This window comes from Protomyctophum bolini (assembly GCF_963924005.1).
Source record: "Protomyctophum bolini genome assembly, chromosome: 9".
NCBI lineage: Eukaryota > Metazoa > Chordata > Actinopteri > Myctophiformes > Myctophidae > Protomyctophum > Protomyctophum bolini.
Window position 1 is genome coordinate 33,132,535 of NC_137870.1, and position 17,767 is coordinate 33,150,301.

Here is a 17,767-nt window from a genome sequence, read left to right on the forward strand (position 1 = left end):
AGTTGAGGGGGCCTCTTTTGTTTGATTGTGCTGGGTCGTTACTACAACAAGAAGTTAAGAACAACAACAGATCCACCTGTTGGTGGCGCTGTAACTGGCCAATGTGAAAAGGGTGGGATATATTCCTCAGCCTAGTATGAAAGTCTGTGAAAGATTCCACGTAAATTGCACACTGCCTTCATGATTTGAGTGATTGAGTCTAGTCTATGTAGAAGAGCCTGGCCCCATGAATGAAGTGAACGGAGTTTTCGTAACTCTGGTGTCTATGGCTCTGGGTGGCAGTCCCGTCCCGTCACATGACTGGTAAAAACCGGAACTACATACAACGTGAAATGTGAGTCGAGAACAATGTAAACAAATATAGAGCACACATATCACTCTGCCGTCTATTTACAGTCGCTGACTCGCTGGTAGTGGTCTGTGTCGCAGTGTAGATCGTTTCGCAAACACACACATGAACGATGTTACTGCACTCTGGAGTCGTTGCCATTATTTTATAGCACTGCAGTGGAAGGGAACAGCCTAGGAAAACGTTTAGTTTCTACAACGCCTTCCAGTTCGAGTCAAGCTAACTAAGCTAAATCTAGCCATTATTATTATTTTGTATCTCTTTAAAGAAAAAGGACGTACAGTAAATGAGTCTCGGCGTATCCCACCAATAAGCCCATTGATACATACGGGGTAAGTGGCGTCTATTGTTTTGAAACGTTTGTTGAGTTAGCAGATGACGTTGAAGTCCGTGATTACTGTAACCAAAATATATTAAACTAGTTTGGCATACAGAAAAATAGCATTTGGCAAGTGAAATGAGCAGAGAGAAGATGTTCGCAATAGCATTAGGAGTTCTAACCAGAATGTTGTTTATTTATATAGCCTATGTTATCAATTTATTGTTATCAAAATCGCATTTTCCTTCTTGTTAACTGTATGAGTAGGGACAAGTAAAAACGCTTTAATACCTAATACCTGACAGTTAGGACATTTTAATCACTGTATATCATTGTCCCACACTGTCCACAGACCCCCAGGATGTTGTGTGAGCTCCTTCTTTCATCGCTATGGTTCCTCTTTGTCATTTTCTGGCTGGAGACCATAAGCGTGTGGCTCTTTCTATGTATATTCTATCAGGACCAGGCATTCTACCACTGGGGAGATGGGTAATGTACTGTGCATGTGCAATGGCTTCTATGTGCAATGGCAATGATTCACAACTTTTTTAGGACCCCCAGTTTGATATGCATTAGGCTAGCCCTAGAATGTCTGTGATGATCTTACAATACATTTCAAGTATTCTCAAATACACACAGCCATAGATGGGACGGGGCCATTTCTTCTTTTGTCAACAAAAGTGCTCTCAAGATGCTTGCGGGTGCTCTAATTCAGCCCTCCTTTGACTATGCTTCCCCTCTTGGTTCTTCAGCATCTCAAGCTTAAGACCTCCCAAAACAAACTATTTATCTAGCCCCTTTCCGGACCCTCGGTTACCTTTTCTGAATTTTGGACGGCCGCCGTTAAGAAATACTGTGCAGGTGATTATTTTGTTTAAGTGTTGGAGTTTGGAAGCGCTCATTGAAGTCACTGAACGGCCATGCCTACCACCTGTTTTGCACATACAGTAATGCAGGAGTCAGCAGCACGACCTGTTAATAAAAACATAAATTTCTTAGCAGAAAGTCGCTCATAACATGTCTACAGTGGATTTTTATAAAACAAACGCTTTGCAGATTGAAAGAGGATAATTCAAGCTTACCCTACAGCTGCAATGTTGGTGAGTTTAACGTTGTTTAATACAAGCAGATCGGAAATTTGATCTGGATCATTGGGCTGTCAATGGAGGGTATTGCAACTATAGATTAATCCTATTATAAAAAATCACACCTGTGTGAACTGAGTGATGCGATGCATGCAACTATAGATTTATTGTTATAGTTACTGTACTGTTCTGTACTGTAGTGTACTGTGCTCTGTACTGTACTTTGATTCATTTTGGGTTAGGATTATCGTGTGGGGGTCCCAGGAACTCACCCAGGGGGCCGGCCCGGTTCCGGCGAGCCTTCCCGCGTCCAAAACGATCGAGAAATGACAGCGTTACCACAGACCCCCAGGAACACGCCCAGGGGGTGTTCCGGCAAATTGCGGCTAATGAAACTAGAGGACAACGGAGCAGATTTATGCTGCACATGTTACTCTGCTAACAGCGCACAGATGGGTCCGATCTATGTCTGTGTATTGGAATACAGGAATTGTATGTAAGATCGTAGACATTCTAGGGCTAGCATTAGGCCGCAGACCCCCATTCGATTTTTCTGTGACCCATATCTACACTGTAAAATCCTCTTAATATTGTCTTGAGTTACGGATCAATATTATTAACCACTTGATTCAAGTGGTCAAGACTAGCAGATCTACAAGCTAATGACACCTCACAAATTAATGCAATGATATTTCTGAATCTTAAATATTTGTTACTGTAGATATTCATGTTAAGATATTTTGTTTGTGTTCCACACTGGAATGAGTACAGTCCTAAGAACATCATGAGAGAGTTTAGAGTTTTCTCTTTTTTACATCATGAGAGAGTTGACATACTTTATGAATATGTTCCATGTGTAAATGTTTTTTTGTTTATTTTATGTTGCAGGGTTTTTGGAGATGACCCTAGCCAAATGCTAAACATGTTGAACAGGTAAGTTGAAAATTGTGTTTAGTATTTCACTTTCAATACTATAGCTGCGTGTCCTTTTTTATAGTCAAATCCAGTGGTTTTCAAACGGTTTGTATTCATAATGAAAATATTTTCACTATTTGTGAAAAATTCAGAAATAATTATAATTACTAGTCCATACCTGTTCGGGGATATGACAATTACCCATCCCTACCCCCCCCCCCCCCCCTTCTTTCTCTCTCTCACTCTCCACCTCTCTCTCCCCCTTCTCTCTCCGCTACCTCTCTCTCCTTCTCTCCCCTACTTATATTGGCTCATGTGGCGTTCATCGTAGCGGTCCGATATGTCCCATTGCACGTTGGTGCATTGCAAGTGATTCAATTTCATCATTTTATAGATGTATCTAAAGAGCACAAAGTAAGTTTCTGAACGTGCCAAGTATAGCAAGACTGTCCATCGTCCTGTCCTGTCTTGCAACCAAATCTCACGATACCTCCGAGACAGAAACGATACCTGGTGCTGTTGCCTCAATAAGATTATACTTTGCACATCAAAAAGCAGGTTATTAGAAAACAACCTGTGATATGTCTTCTTCTATATTCCTGAACTGATTATATGAAAGGTCTCCAGCCAGCCTGGTCCAGCCATCTCCATTCACTTCCATGTATTACTGTATAATAATACTGTATCTATTATCAAACTTCCAGTGCGAGGTTTGCCACCCATGAGCGTAATGGCACATCCCTAGCGTCCAGTCACGTGACTTGCGTCCCTTCCTTTCGTGAGCTTCCTTGCATAGATTTATACACAGAAACGGATCTCATGGTCGCAGGCAACGTATTTCCTGTAGGCGGAGACGACATATCTGCGGTTTCCCTGCACCTCCTTCAATTACAGTGAATGGAAAAGTGACTGATGTTAGTCTGCCTCAAACGTTACTCTTTTACCTGCTTTTTACTAACACTAACATTACAAAGATGCCCAGAACATCGGGATGAACCTGTGTAGTTTATGGCTGCTCCAACAGTAGTGGCAACATAAAAAAAAAACGGAATGTCAAAATATCTACTGGCTGAGACCAGAGCCATATAGTAATGGTTGAGACAAAGCAGTGAAAGGTCCTGAAAGATACATAACGTCATACCTCATTCTTTCTTTCTCTTTACAGAGTTGATACCAGTTACAGAGTTGATACCAGCTACAGAGTTGATACCAGCATGCAAAGATCAGTGCAGACCTGAGTCAGAAGAAAAAACACCTGAATGAATTCACAGAAAGCACTGTTCACAGAGATGGAGCTGCGTGTATAATGAACATATGATGATAATCATATTATGCTTCCATTGCACTGGCTACCTATACACCATAGTGCATGGTCAGTTGGTCACTGTCGATGTAAATGGCTGATAAGCGGATGGAAATTTGCAGTAGCTGTTAAAGAACAAACGGAGACCAGGAGGAGATTAATAATGATTAGTGCTTCTTGTTCAAGTATGTAACATTCAACGCACATCTTTCCACTCCAATATTGGTGAAGCTGCATACATGTGATGGAAATGTTTTTGTTGACAAAGTTTGAATGTAAGACTTGCACAGGGGTCAGTTTCCTCATACTGTCATGCTGTGCACCAAATATCTTTGCTGCTTGCAGTTGCATTTTTATAATGGTTTACTGTTAGGCCTTTGAACGTTTTACCAGTTAAAGGACCACTTCACCACTATCTTCATATATGTCCTCACTAATAATCATGATAAAATGGCACCATTTTTTCCCTACTCAGTCTGTGTCTCATAGGATGGCTGTGCGCAGTTCATAAACCTGTCCACCAGTGACATCATCTTTAGGCTTTATTTTCTTCTTTTTAATATATTTCTTTTACAAAAAGTGTTTTGATTTTTATTATCGTGAGAAAGGTGGCTTCCATCGATGATGTCACAGGTGGACGGGTTTCTGAACTGCCCACCACAGCCCTACTATGAGACACAGACTGAGTAGAAAAACATTGTGCCATTTTATCATGATTATTAGTAAGGACCTATTATCTGAAAATAGATTGAAAAGTGGTGAAGTGGTCCTTTAACACATTCATTTTTGTTGAATGGTTGATTTTATATCCTACAATGAGGGTGTAATTATCAACTCTGTGGGACTGATTAAAATGTTATTTTACAAAAAGTACCCTTGTGTAGATAATCTTGGGCCACGGTACATCATAGATGGAGAAATAATGTTTATAGTGTCCAGGTTAACTATTCTCTCAATATAATATGCAGGACTTTTAGATAATTAAAATTACTCAGTCAAGAATCAAATGCATGGATTGCTGCTTGGGTGTAAAACGGTGTTCCTCTGGTGCTCTTCAGTTTGGGGATCCTAATAGTTATAGACAGCTGAGGCACTCAAGAGGCTAATATATTTGCAAAATCTTGAATACTTCATGGCTTGAAGTATATTGATGTCACAACAAGTGGAGGAAGTTTCTAGTTGTACATACTGTGTTGAGTAGCCTACTTGGTACAATATATTGGCCTTAGCCGCAATTTGCAACTCTAGATTTTTTTACAATGGGCTGAATCCCATTGTAAAAAAATCTAGAGTTGCAAATTGCGGCTAATATTGGCCTATACTTTTACATTGTAAATGTTAAAACCAGCTCTACTTGGAAGCTCTACTGTCTATCCTTGTATATTTAATGAATAGAGGAGTGATTCACTGATTTAACAGGGTGGATTTCTTCCACTCCTGAGTCTGACCTGACATCACAAAAGTGCTTTAGTTTCCAGATCTGTTGCCCTTTCTTTGAAATCTATTATTCTCCTGTGTGCTTCAGCCAGGTGTTTTTATCACTTTGAAAATGTTCAATGGAAGTTGGAACTCTAGGCTGGATCCCTTGAGTCAAATTGAGTGCTTAGCTTGGTGAAAAGGTCCAGAGACCAAGGGCGCTCCTGCAAGCCCTGTAAGCCCATTAGGTCATTGTTAAAGTATGAATATTTGTGTAATAAAGAAAAATATTGCGCTGATTAGATTGAATTGTGTTCTTTCCACTTTCAATGCCAGAACAGCAGGTGGCGCTCTCAAACATTGTGACCTGTAAATTAAATCCGGGGTCAGGATCAGGAAGGCGGAAGGACTGAAGTGCGCCTTGCCAAAAAAGGCTCCGTCTTATGAGCTAATTTAGAACTTCCTGTCTGAGAGCTAGCTAATTTAAGACATCCGGTTGCCTTCAGAATAAGATAAGGTTATTTAATTCGTTAATTAAATAATTATTACATTACATTATTAGTATTATTATTACATTAAAGTTATTGTAAAGACACACATTATGTTTCTGTGTAAAAATAAGTAATTAAATAACATAAAAAAGTTATCTAAATGGATAAATGCTATTCACTGGAGTGCATGGACTTTATAAAGTGGACACTGGACAAAAGACGGCTCCGCGAGGCAACTATCTGGACACACCCACGCGTTCGGGAAGATGTCCTCTACCACCCCACAGTCTCCGCTAAGCGGGAGAGGTGTAAAATTCACAGCAGCAGAGCTTCTACTGGAGTCAATGCAAAAAAAATACCGTTTCCGGACCCAGAATGGACACTGGACAAAAGACGGCTCCGCGAGGCAACTATCTGGACATACCCACGCGTCCGGGGAGATGTCCTCTACCACCCCACAGTCTCCGCTAAGCGGGAGAGGTGTAAAATTCACAGCTGGAGCCCTTCTACTGGGGTCAATGCAAAAAAAATACCGTTTCCGGACCCAGAATGGACACTGGACAAAAGACGGCTCCGCGAGGCAACTATCTGGACATACCCACGCGTCCGGGGAGATGTCCTCTACCACCCCACAGTCTCCGCTAAGCGGGAGAGGTGTAAAATTCACAGCAGCAGAGCTTCTACTGGAGTCAATGCAAAAAAAATACCGTTTCCGGACCCAGAATGGACACTGGACAAAAGACGGCTCCGCGAGGCAACTATCTGGACATACCCACGCGTCCGGGGAGATGTCCTCTACCACCCCACAGTCTCCGCTAAGCGGGAGAGGTGTAAAATTCACAGCTGGAGCCCTTCTACTGGGGTCAATGCAAAAAAAATACCGTTTCCGGACCCAGAATGGACACTGGACAAAAGCCGGCTCCGCGAGGCAACTATCTGGACATACCCACGCGTCCGGGGAGATGTCCTCTACCACCCCACAGTCTCCGCTAAGCGGGAGAGGTGTAAAATTCACAGCAGCAGAGCTTCTACTGGAGTCAATGCAAAAAAAATACCGTTTCCGGACCCAGAATGGACACTGGACAAAAGACGGCTCCGCGAGGCAACTATCTGGACATACCCACGCGTCCGGGGAGATGTCCTCTACCACCCCACAGTCTCCGCTAAGCGGGAGAGGTGTAAAATTCACAGCTGGAGCCCTTCTACTGGGGTAACGGTAATTTTTTTGCATTGACCCCAGTAGAAGGGCTCCAGCTGTGAATTTTACACCTCTCCCGCTTAGCGGAGACTGGGGTGTGGTACAGGACATCTCCCTGAACACGTGGGTATGTCCAGATAGTTGCCTCGCGGAGCCGTCTTTTGTCCAGTGTCCATTCTGGGTCCGGAAACGGTACATTTTTTTGCATTGACCACAGTAGAAGCTCTGCTGCTGTGAATTTTACACCTCTCCCGCTTAGCGGAGACTGGGGTGTGGTACAGGACATCTCCCTGAACACGTGGGTATGTCCAGATAGTTGCCTCGCGGAGCCGTCTTTTGTCCAGTGTCCAGTCTGGGTCCGGAAACGGTATTTTTTTTGCATTGACCCCAGTAGAAGCTCTGCTGCTGTGAATTTTACACCTCTCCCGCTTAGCGGAGAGTGGGGTGTGGTAGAGGACATCTCCCCGGACGCGTGGGTATGTCCAGATAGTTGCCTCGCGGAGCCGTCTTTTGTCCAGTGTCCATTCTGGGTCCGGAAACGGTATTTTTTTTGCATTGACTCCAGTAGAAGCTCTGCTGCTGTGAATTTTACACCTCTCCCGCTTAGCGGAGACTGTGGGGTGGTAGAGGACATCTCCCCGGACGCGTGGGTATGTCCAGATAGTTGCCTCGCGGAGCCGTCTTTTGTCCAGTGTCCATTCTGGGTCCGGAAACGGTATTTTTTTTGCATTGACTCCAGTAGAAGCTCTGCTGCTGTGAATTTTACACCTCTCCCGCTTAGCGGAGACTGTGGGGTGGTAGAGGACATCTCCCCGGACGCGTGGGTATGTCCAGATAGTTGCCTCGCGGAGCCGTCTTTTGTCCAGTGTCCATTCTGGGTCCGGAAACGGTATTTTTTTTGCATTGACCCGAGTAGAAGGGCTCCAGCTGTGAATTTTACACCTCTCCCGCTTAGCGGAGACTGTGGGGTGGTAGAGGACATCTCCCTGGACGCGTGGGTATGTCCAGATAGTTGCCTCGCGGAGCCGTCTTTTGTCCAGTGTCCATTCTGGGTCCGGAAACGGTATTTTTTTTGCATTGACCCCAGTAGAAGGGCTCCAGCTGTGAATTTTACACCTCTCCCGCTTAGCGGAGACTGTGGGGTGGTAGAGGACATCTCCCCGGACGCGTGGGTATGTCCAGATAGTTGCCTCGCGGAGCCGTCTTTTGTCCAGTGTCCATTCTGGGTCCGGAAACGGTAATTTCTTTTGCATTGACCACAGTAGAAGCTCTGCTGCTGTGAATTTTACACCTCTCCCGCTTAGCGGAGAGTGGGGTGTGGTAGAGGACATCTCCCCGGACGCGTGGGTATGTCCAGATAGTTGCCTCGCGGAGCCGTCTTTTGTCCAGTGTCCACTTTATGAAGTCCATGCACTCCAGTGAATAGCATTTATCCATTTAGATAACTTTATTATTATTATTATTATTATTTAATTACTTGTTTTTACACAGAAACATAATGTGTGTCTTATAGCATCATTTAAATGCTTAATTTGTAGTTTTAATGTGCAAATTATTATTTTTTTCAATACTCTAGAGGTACTCTTATTTTGAAGAGATCGTCCACCGGAAGCCTTAAATTAGCTCACTAGATTAGCTCACTAGACAGTGCCGCCAAAAAAGCAGTGCCTGTGAAGTATAACGTTACGCATTAATAGTTTTATTTTGGATTAGGACTACGGGTTAATTTTATTTATATCTCAACGGCACACTTCGGTGGTTTGTGCCTACAAGAAAGAAAGCGTGCTCTGAATTGTGAGCAGTAGGTGCAGAACATGGCTCCAACTATCCAGTCTCAGTCTCAGCGAGAAGACGGTCACAGGTAAAATAACCAAAACAAACCAATGGAGATTAATGTTTGTTTCTTTCACTTTTCATTTCACAGCTGCTTCATGTCCCGGATTAATTCCAATTCGCCCACTAATCTTTGAATGGAACTTGGTTTATTAATCGTTCGTAATTTTAAGATATATTTTTGTACAATATGCAAAACATTACGAGAGGCTAGCTCTGCTAAACCACATGCTTACTGCTTTAGTCAAAATACAAAGTATAATTAGGCTTTATTTAGTCCCAGTATGTCGCACAATAATCGTAATATGTAGGCATATGTGTAGTTAAGTGGTAGATGGTGTAGTTCACTGTACTAATTATGGGACAGTGTAGCCTTAGATAAAGACTCGTAGTCGTAGTATGTTTTTTCTTTATCGATTTAGACATTGTCATCATCAGACATTGTCAAAATTGATAAACTACGAGAGTCTTTGACGTAGTTTGAAAGTTTGACATTTTTGCCTGCCATATGATGTTAATAGTACGGTCACAAGAAACCCCTATAAGTATGCTCAATACTGACAGCCGGTCAACAAGTGGAATCATGAATGTATAGACATTACCAAATGTCCCACTTTAAACAAAAGCCGGACTAAAAGTTAATTCCAGTTCGCTCGTTTTCACAGATCTTGTTGTGGGATGTGCAGGATCAGTCAAATACACATTCTTGCTTATACAGAAAGGAATGTGAGAAGAACTGCAGGACAATAGTATATAGACCCACCTAACAACACACAATGCTAGGCAAGTTTGTGACAAATGTGTGTGCTATTTTTCTCTTCCAGTCGGAGCTCCTCGCATAGAACTGTTCCAGAGAGGTAATTTAATGTAGTGGCATTAATTTATAAATGTTATGTATCTGAAAATGTATTTATTTGTTTAAATATTCATTCCAAAGTAGTGGTGAATTGGTAACATGCTTTGGTCCCATTACAGGTCAGGAGTAGTCTGTCGGGTGAAATACTGCAACAGTCTACCTGATATACCCTTTGATCCAAAATTCATCACATATCCGTTCGACCAGCACAGGTAAATAATAAATATCCTGTCTGACTGTCTTCTCCTTCCAGTAGACCAGTGGTTCCCAAGTGGTTTTTAGCCAATGACCCAAAAGAGAAACTTTGTATCCCCAGCCAGGACACAAACTAGTGAAAATAGCAGATCTACAAGCTTACAAATGTGTCACTTCGCACTATGTTGAGAGCTCGTAGAACAGCTATTTTCACTACTACTTAAACGTATGTTTTCTAATTTATGGAATTTATGTGAATTTTGTAGCAGATATTTTATAATTACGTTGGAAAATAAAAAAGCCTGAAAAGGCCTTTTATTTGATGAAGGCTGCAAATTGTATCAATGTTTATCAATTTTTATAAGCCTTTTTTCAGGATGGCAAAAATGATTATATTTTCTTAATACAGAATTAGATCATATACAACATTGGTTATATCGGTTATCGGCCATAACGGCAATTAATTATATTCGATATCGGCCAAAATGTCTCATCGGTACATCCCGATGACAAAAAAAACAAAATGTAGGAAACAAAACAATAAAGTTACCCATAGCCCAGTGTTTGGGAACCAGTGCAGTAGTAGACTGTTGAGCAGACGTGTTTCTTTATGTTTTTGGACAGGTTTGTCCAGTATAAAGCCACCTCTCTGGAGAAGCAACACAAGCATGAGCTCCTGACAGAACCTGACCTTGGGGTCACTATTGATCTCATCAACCCAGACACCTACCGGATAGACCCAAGCAGTAAGTCTTCGATTGTAGACACTTAACCGCTGTTGTATAATTTACTTTTGAAGGTCCACATATGTTGGAGACTACACCTGTTGATCAAATACTACTTGCTTGTGTTTTGCTTCTTCAGTTCTGCTGGACCCAGCAGATGAAAAGTTACTGGAAGAGGACATCCAAGCTCCATCCAGTTCAAAGAGGTAAGGACACAAAATACATGCATACACATAGCGTTTGCAATGTGTGAGTTATTATGACACAAATGTATTGTTAACTTTTAAACCACTTTGTTCCTGTTCCATATAGGTCTCAGCAGCATGCCAAGGTGGTCCCATGGATGAGAAAAACTGAGTACATTTCTACAGAATTTAACAGATATGGTGTCTCCAATGAGAAGGTTGAAGTCAAGTAAGTTAGTTGTAGCAAGATTAATGCTTTTTTCATGTGCATATATTGGCCAATTCTGTGTAAAACCCACTCTTTAAATCTGGATATCTTCTCTTGTTAGGATTGGTGTGTCTGTCAAACAACAGTTCACAGAAGAAGAGATCTACAAGGACAGAGACAGCCAGATTTCTGCCATTGAGAAGACATTTGAGGATGCGGCGAAGTCTGTGAGTAATTCTATTATTACCGGTATATGAGTTTTAATTAATTAATTTGTAAGCTCTACAGGTTAGCAGGTGTACTATTTTTAACCCATTCAATCCGGGAAAGCAACCACATCAACCACTATTTTTCACTAGCTCATAGCATTAAGCGAACATTTGATCTTAAATCCAGGGGGGGGGGGGGTAGCTGTTTTCTGCTAGACAGCAGAGATATCAGATTAAAAATTAAAATTATTTCACTAAATTGGTTGCATAGTTCTTTAAGTTATTTCATCATACAGCTATGTATTAATGTATTCAGATACCCAGAAGAAATTCCACAAAGGGTTCACATGCCAAAATAAATGGAAAGACACAGTTATGCTTATTGTGTTTTTCTTAACCCGATTAAGACCGTACTCTGATTTGGAAATAAGATAATGCTATTTAAGTGAGAATTTCAATAACGAATATATTTCTTTAATCGGGGGGAGATTGGTGTGTGCGCATGTAAACTCATTCAGTGGCAGGCTTTGGTAACCGTGGACAACTCAGGTGTGAATTTGCATACAGCGTAATGGAACCTTCATTTCTGTAATTCCCTTTGGTTTTACTATAAACCAGAGGTCATGTAATTTGTCAGGCTCCTAAGTTAAACACTGTGCAGGACTCAGGATGCTAAACGCACACCAGTCTTAGTAGTGGTGCCAGCTCACGGCAGAAACATCTAAAGAGATAAGTCTTAAAAAGACAAAAGAGTGGCCGCACACACTGATAGCCAAAGTGCTGATATTTGTCTTTTAGTTAAACAAACATTATATAACTTCATTGTTCTCTCCAGATTGCCCAGCACTACAGTAAACCCAGAGTTACTCCAGTAGAGGTGATGCCTGTGTTCCCTGACTTCAAGGTGCGTCACAAACTGTTTTTTACTTTTTTTTTACTGAGCAAATCTGTATGTATTTGTGCTACACAAAGATTCAATTCCCATTGACAATGAAGCAATAGAAAATTAGAGCAAATAGACATGTTACGTCATGATGATAAGAGCGCCCCTCACTTCACGCAGGTGTGATTGTATTTTATATATACATACACACACACACACAATTTTCCAATTTTTCTCAAAAGTGAGGGGGGAAGAAAAGGAAAACAACTTTACATCGACTGCATTAAAGAAACACATAGCGACCATATAACATAAACACATTTAAACAAGCAAGTTTATGTACAGAACTTCATTGATCAGTGACGATGCATGCTACAAGATGGATGTTCTTGTTTGAATTTACAGTGTAATTTCACTATGAATGCTTTATGTGGACTGCAGACTAAATTTGCCATTTTCTGTTCTCCAGATGTGGATCAACCCATGTGCTCAGGTCATCTTTGACTCTGATCCTCAACCTAAAGACATGACAGCACCTGCAGGTGTGGAAATGATGTCTCAGGCCATGATCAGGTGTGTAAACATCAGCCTTTTGCAATTCTGCACAGTATTAGTTTCTTTAGTGACTGCCATTGATTTAGAGTGTGTGTGTGTGTTTTGTTTTGTTACATTACAGAGGTATGATGGATGAGGAAGGAAATCAGTTTGTAGCTTACTTCCTGCCCAATGAGGAAACACTTCGTAAGCGCAAGAGGGATGTCGACGAGGAATTGGATTACATGCCAGATGAACTGTAAGTAAAGTTGCCAGAGTTTCTGTGTATAATAAGCATATAACGTAAAATTCTGTTACAGGGATACTACCAAGAAATTGATAACAATGTTTGATCTGTTACAGGTATGATTACAAGATCGCTCGGGAATATAATTGGAACGTGAAGAACAAAGCCAGCAAGGGATATGAAGAGAACTACTTCTTCATCTTCAGAGATGGGGATGGTGTTTACTACAATGAACTTGAGACCAGGTGAGTGATGAGCAGATTAACATACTTTCTGAATGTTCCTTTATGAAGAGTATGAGACCGTTTTAAAAGAATGATGCATTTAAATCACAACACACCTGAAATTACTGAGTTCTGTCTTGCAATTACAGTCGGTCAGTCAGTTCATACACTTCAGCCTACCTCCTAACATTTGTGACATCAAGGGTTTCTTTTGAGCCTCGATACAATAAAAGTGGAATTCCGAAAAGCTTCAAGTAATGCAACTTGGCATTTGAAAACAATATGGGCGAACCACTATCGGGCTCTAGAAAGTGCTTATTTTCATGTCCTTACATTATTTAAGGTGTATTTTATATGGTTGCCATTTATATGTATGCATATGCTCATTCTCTTAACACATTTGCCTTGCATTGCAGAGTGCGTCTGAGTAAGAGGAGAGCCAAGGCTGGAGCACAGTCCACCACAAATGCTGTGCTTGTGTGCAAGCACAGAGACATGAATGAGAAGGAACTCGAGGCCCAAGTGAGTTTTCTACTTGTTCAGTCTAGACTCTTAGTTTTGGTTACATAATGTCAATTCCCAGTGCACTACTTTTCAACTCTGTTCATCCAACTTTGAATTTGGTGGCAGTTGTATTAGTTAATAGTTGTAGTGACTTAATTGTGTTTAACCTCGCCATATCCTCATCAGGATGCTCGTAAAGCTCAGCTGGAGAACCATGAGCCTGAAGACGAAGAGGAAGACGTGGATAAACTGGACCTGCAGGAATCGGGTCAGTTGACATTGCTGTATCCACTCAGTTAACCCAACACATCTTTTCTTTAGCATAGTAACATCTGACTTAGATGACAATCACTTAAATGTATTTCCCCCCCCCCCCTTTCTCTAGGTGATGAGAAGGACAAGGGCAGCGGGAGTGAGGCAGAGAACTCTGATAGTGAATCGGAGAAGGACGATGAAGAGCCGGGAGAACGGAGGGTGGAGGAGGAAGAGGATGAGGAAGGTAGGGCGAAGAAGCGACAGCGTAAAGCCAGCGGGAGTGAGAGCGGTGGTGAGGACAGGACCATGCGTGACGAGGAAGAGATCTTCGGCAGCGACGACGATAGCGAGGATAATGAGAACGACAACGAGCCAAAGAACTCGGCCAGGAGCAGCGGGGAGGAGGGCAGCGGAAGTGAGGACGAAGGAGCGGACAGAAAGGGCCGGAGGAGTGGCAGTGCGTCTCCAGCACACAGTGACCGCAGCAGTGACCATTCAGAGGCTCGGGCTCAAAGTGGAAGTGGTAGTGAGCAAGGCTCAGATTCTACTGATGGCAGTGACAGCGAATAAGATTACTGTTGTAGACATTCTGGTGAATTCCAACTGCCCATGACAGACCAACTGGTTGTTTTATGACATTGCTATGCTACGTATCTTAATTGGGCTAGTCCCTTGTTAAAAAGAAAGAAACCATGAGGGAGATCCTTGTACCTTTTGGGCACCTATTTTTGTTTTATAGATTTAGCTTATATAGCACAGAATTTATTTGTACTTCCCTTCTATTGATGTTGACAAAAACAAGTTCTCTTTGCTAGGTTTCCAGTGCTGGAGCATGTAATGTTTGTTTCCTTGTTCATTTAGCTATTATCACATTATAGATGTGATCTGATAATAAAATTCAGATGTTTTTTTTTTAAAGAGAAACAAAGTATCAAATCATTCCACTGACACCATGAATACCTAAATATTCATTAATCATATTTAACTTTGGTGAGGTCTGAACATGTTTTATATTAATCAAATCAGTTAGTTTATGTTGCCACCGCACTCTGGTGTCTGGACAGTGCATTGTTCTAATAAACTTAACAAGCTCAGGTATTTATGTTCAATGAGTTATGGTTATGGTGCAAACATTTGATTAAATACATTTTATGTTTGCATATGCTGTTAGAATTGGCTAAAAAACAGTTGCCATAAACAAGAATTAATCAATCTTTATTATCACATTACAAGTAAGGTGGGTGAAAAACTTGGTTGTTCAGGCTCATTGCAGTTAAAAAACCTTTGATTATAGGACATTAAATGCATATTCAGTTGAAGAATGAGAGCTGGTCCTTCAGCCACTGCTCAGACAAGTCGTCATTGTTTCTTGTTTCAAATACCTAAGAAAGAATATTGTGTTATATATGAATGGCATTTGTGACATCTTCAGAGGCAATTGCATTAATGGTTTTATTAAACCAGAGGTACTCTATTAGTTGAGTACGTTTGGTAAGAAGGCTGAGAAATATGGGCAACATGCCAATTGAAATGTATGTCCAATGGCATTAACCCACAAAATTTAACATTTTAATGTGGTAAATACATTTGATAAATGTACTCAAAGTGACTCAGTGATTACATTTAAAAGCAGACCATAAACCACATGAACCCTTGCATCCATATTTGGGGCATAATAGGTCAACATTTGGAGGAAATGCGTCTGTTGCAAGTTGCAACGTGATGCATTGTGAGTTTATAGATTTGTTATGCTAGCTATTTGACATGAAGTATATATGGGTTTAAGTGCAACATAAAAATGTACAATAAGAGGAACCTGAAAATAATTGCCTTGTTTCTGGGCATCTGGAGGTGTATCTAACAATCACCTTAGTAAGCTCTGCAACTTGGACCAGCTGGTTTTTGCTACCTGCATACATCATTTGTTGCTCAGGCTTGCATCCTATTGAAGTGAGAAAAATAAAGCATTATTTAAACAATACTGAGGAACATTAACCATATGAACCCTAAAAATGTATATGGTACAAGCTCAACACAGGCTGCCCATTGTGAGCTTGTTTGACTAATTTCAATGAAAATATTCTAGTGTAGAAGGGCGGGGGGGGAATGGGGCCTAATATATATGCCTTGTGACTCCTTTCGGTCAATTATGTGTATAGGGTTCAAGTGGTTAAATATTCAATTCCATATTGTTAAGTTTATAGAACTGGATGTATTTTTCTTGAAGTGAGGGATTACTCACCCATTGGACTGGAGAATATGAAACACAGAGGATAAGACACTCGGCCATCTTCATGGTTATATTTGTAGCTGTAAACAATGAATGTGCTATTTTGTCAAGGAAAGCAAACTAATCAATAGCAAATATTTATACAGCTACTATAGTATTGTTTGATAAATGTATTTGTGCAGGATGTTCATGGCATTTTTCAAGGATATCTGGGTTGCCGCTCTGGAAGTTCTTCTCTCAGGTCATCCAGTGAAATGTTCTGAAAGAAAAGGCCATATTATGTGATTTTTCATTTCAACGTATAACCTCAAAATGAAATCAAATTGATTTAAAAGAGAAAGCTTGTAAACTTTACTTGCCTCATATTCCTCCTGTAGGATGACCAGCTGTTTTTCCATATCTATTTTCACTATGAGAAATTAAGATTTATAATGAATGCATGAGTGGCCACAGCTCGGTCCTGAATCTGATAGAGCGAGGAATAATATTTTGCCATCAAACCCAGTCTTGAGAAACCCAGTTGAATACTATACCACAATCCCCTATGACCACGTTATTTTAAAAATGTATAGCAATAACCGATCTACAATGATGAAGATGTGATTGACTACCGTATGTAAATCTCTGTACACCTGTAGAACATAAAGACTAAAGCATGGTGAAAATCACTACCGCCAGACGGTAAGGACCAAAAAAGGGAACATAACTATTTTAGCTTCTCTTCATTGGCTTCCTGTCAGTTTTAGGATTGATAATAAGATTTTACTTTGTAATTATAAACATTTGAATTTGACTGTGAAACACTTTGTAATGGCGTTTAGGCCTATACATCAAAATAATTGTATACAATGGATTCACAATTCAGCATTTTATCAATTTTACAGTTTTTTCTTGAATTGTCAAACTGGCAAATTAAATAATCTCTTCACTTGATGTATATGGGATAAGCAAACTAGTAACTGACATTCACAGTGTGCTACTTACTCAGTATGGCAGCATTGTTGGTCTCTTTACGGAATCTGAACTTCCTTAGTTTTTCTTTCAGACTTTCATCCACTTCACACACAACCAGAGAACTTGACTGCAATGTGATGGCAGAGTTAGATAAAATTACTTGCAACGGTACTCTGAACCACAAAATATACGATTGTTGGACGATCAGATATTCATCCTCCATATATGAAAGCATTAAATATTCAAAATGTTAAGATGACATATTGAGAGCAGGAAATGCACCATAGGAGGATGCCATTCCCTGTGTCAAGATCTGTGTAGCAATATTTTAGTGATCAGACACTGGCTGAATATAACTACATTTTGTAAAACATATATGATGGCTCACCAAACCGAGCATATTTCTGCAGAAGTCTATAAGCATGTAGTTATGGAGTAGTCCCATACCATTCTGAAAGAAGTCCTAGTAAGAAGTCCTTGTGTGCCTTATTGTCTTCGAGGTGAAACTGCCAGATGAAGAAGTCGCTTAGTTACAACTAGCTACTGACAACTTGCAACTGCTACTTTCAACATCCTCCTTTAGATGTCACACTAGCCTACTCCCCGCACCTACTGTATGTGGCAGTTAGAAGGAATTCAGTACTAAATC

General features: G+C 40.8%; 2 protein-coding genes and 1 long non-coding RNA gene across 3 annotated transcripts; 2 read left to right on the top strand and 1 right to left on the bottom strand.

The window, feature by feature from the left end:
* The first annotated feature begins 346 nt into the window (after nucleotides 1–346).
* LOC308320938 lies at nucleotides 347–3,967 on the top strand. The gene is made up of 4 exons (XR_013964575.1): nucleotides 347–681; nucleotides 1,021–1,157; nucleotides 2,642–2,686; nucleotides 3,834–3,967. It is a non-coding gene; the product is annotated as an uncharacterized lncRNA (long non-coding RNA).
* A 4,767-nt stretch (nucleotides 3,968–8,734) lies between these two features.
* Nucleotides 8,735–14,852, top strand: paf1 (PAF1 homolog, Paf1/RNA polymerase II complex component). The gene is made up of 14 exons (XM_080771427.1): nucleotides 8,735–8,937; nucleotides 9,734–9,766; nucleotides 9,885–9,977; nucleotides 10,585–10,706; nucleotides 10,825–10,891; nucleotides 10,998–11,099; nucleotides 11,200–11,305; nucleotides 12,123–12,191; nucleotides 12,640–12,743; nucleotides 12,847–12,963; nucleotides 13,068–13,196; nucleotides 13,592–13,697; nucleotides 13,866–13,947; nucleotides 14,065–14,852. Exons 1-14 carry the CDS (start codon nucleotides 8,891–8,893, stop codon nucleotides 14,502–14,504), a joined length of 1,617 nt encoding a protein of 538 aa, XP_080627553.1. The 5' UTR covers nucleotides 8,735–8,890; the 3' UTR covers nucleotides 14,505–14,852.
* Nucleotides 14,853–15,009: 157 nt separating this feature from the next.
* On the bottom strand, nucleotides 15,010–17,631 carry gmfg (glia maturation factor, gamma). The gene is made up of 7 exons (XM_080771428.1): nucleotides 17,507–17,631; nucleotides 17,149–17,245; nucleotides 16,524–16,573; nucleotides 16,372–16,423; nucleotides 16,177–16,257; nucleotides 15,803–15,876; nucleotides 15,010–15,316 (listed from the first exon to the last, which is right to left on the bottom strand). The coding sequence occupies exons 1-7, from the start codon at nucleotides 17,561–17,563 to the stop codon at nucleotides 15,245–15,247; spliced, it is 483 nt and encodes a 160-aa protein (XP_080627554.1). The 5' UTR covers nucleotides 17,564–17,631; the 3' UTR covers nucleotides 15,010–15,244.
* Nucleotides 17,632–17,767: the final 136 nt, after the last annotated feature.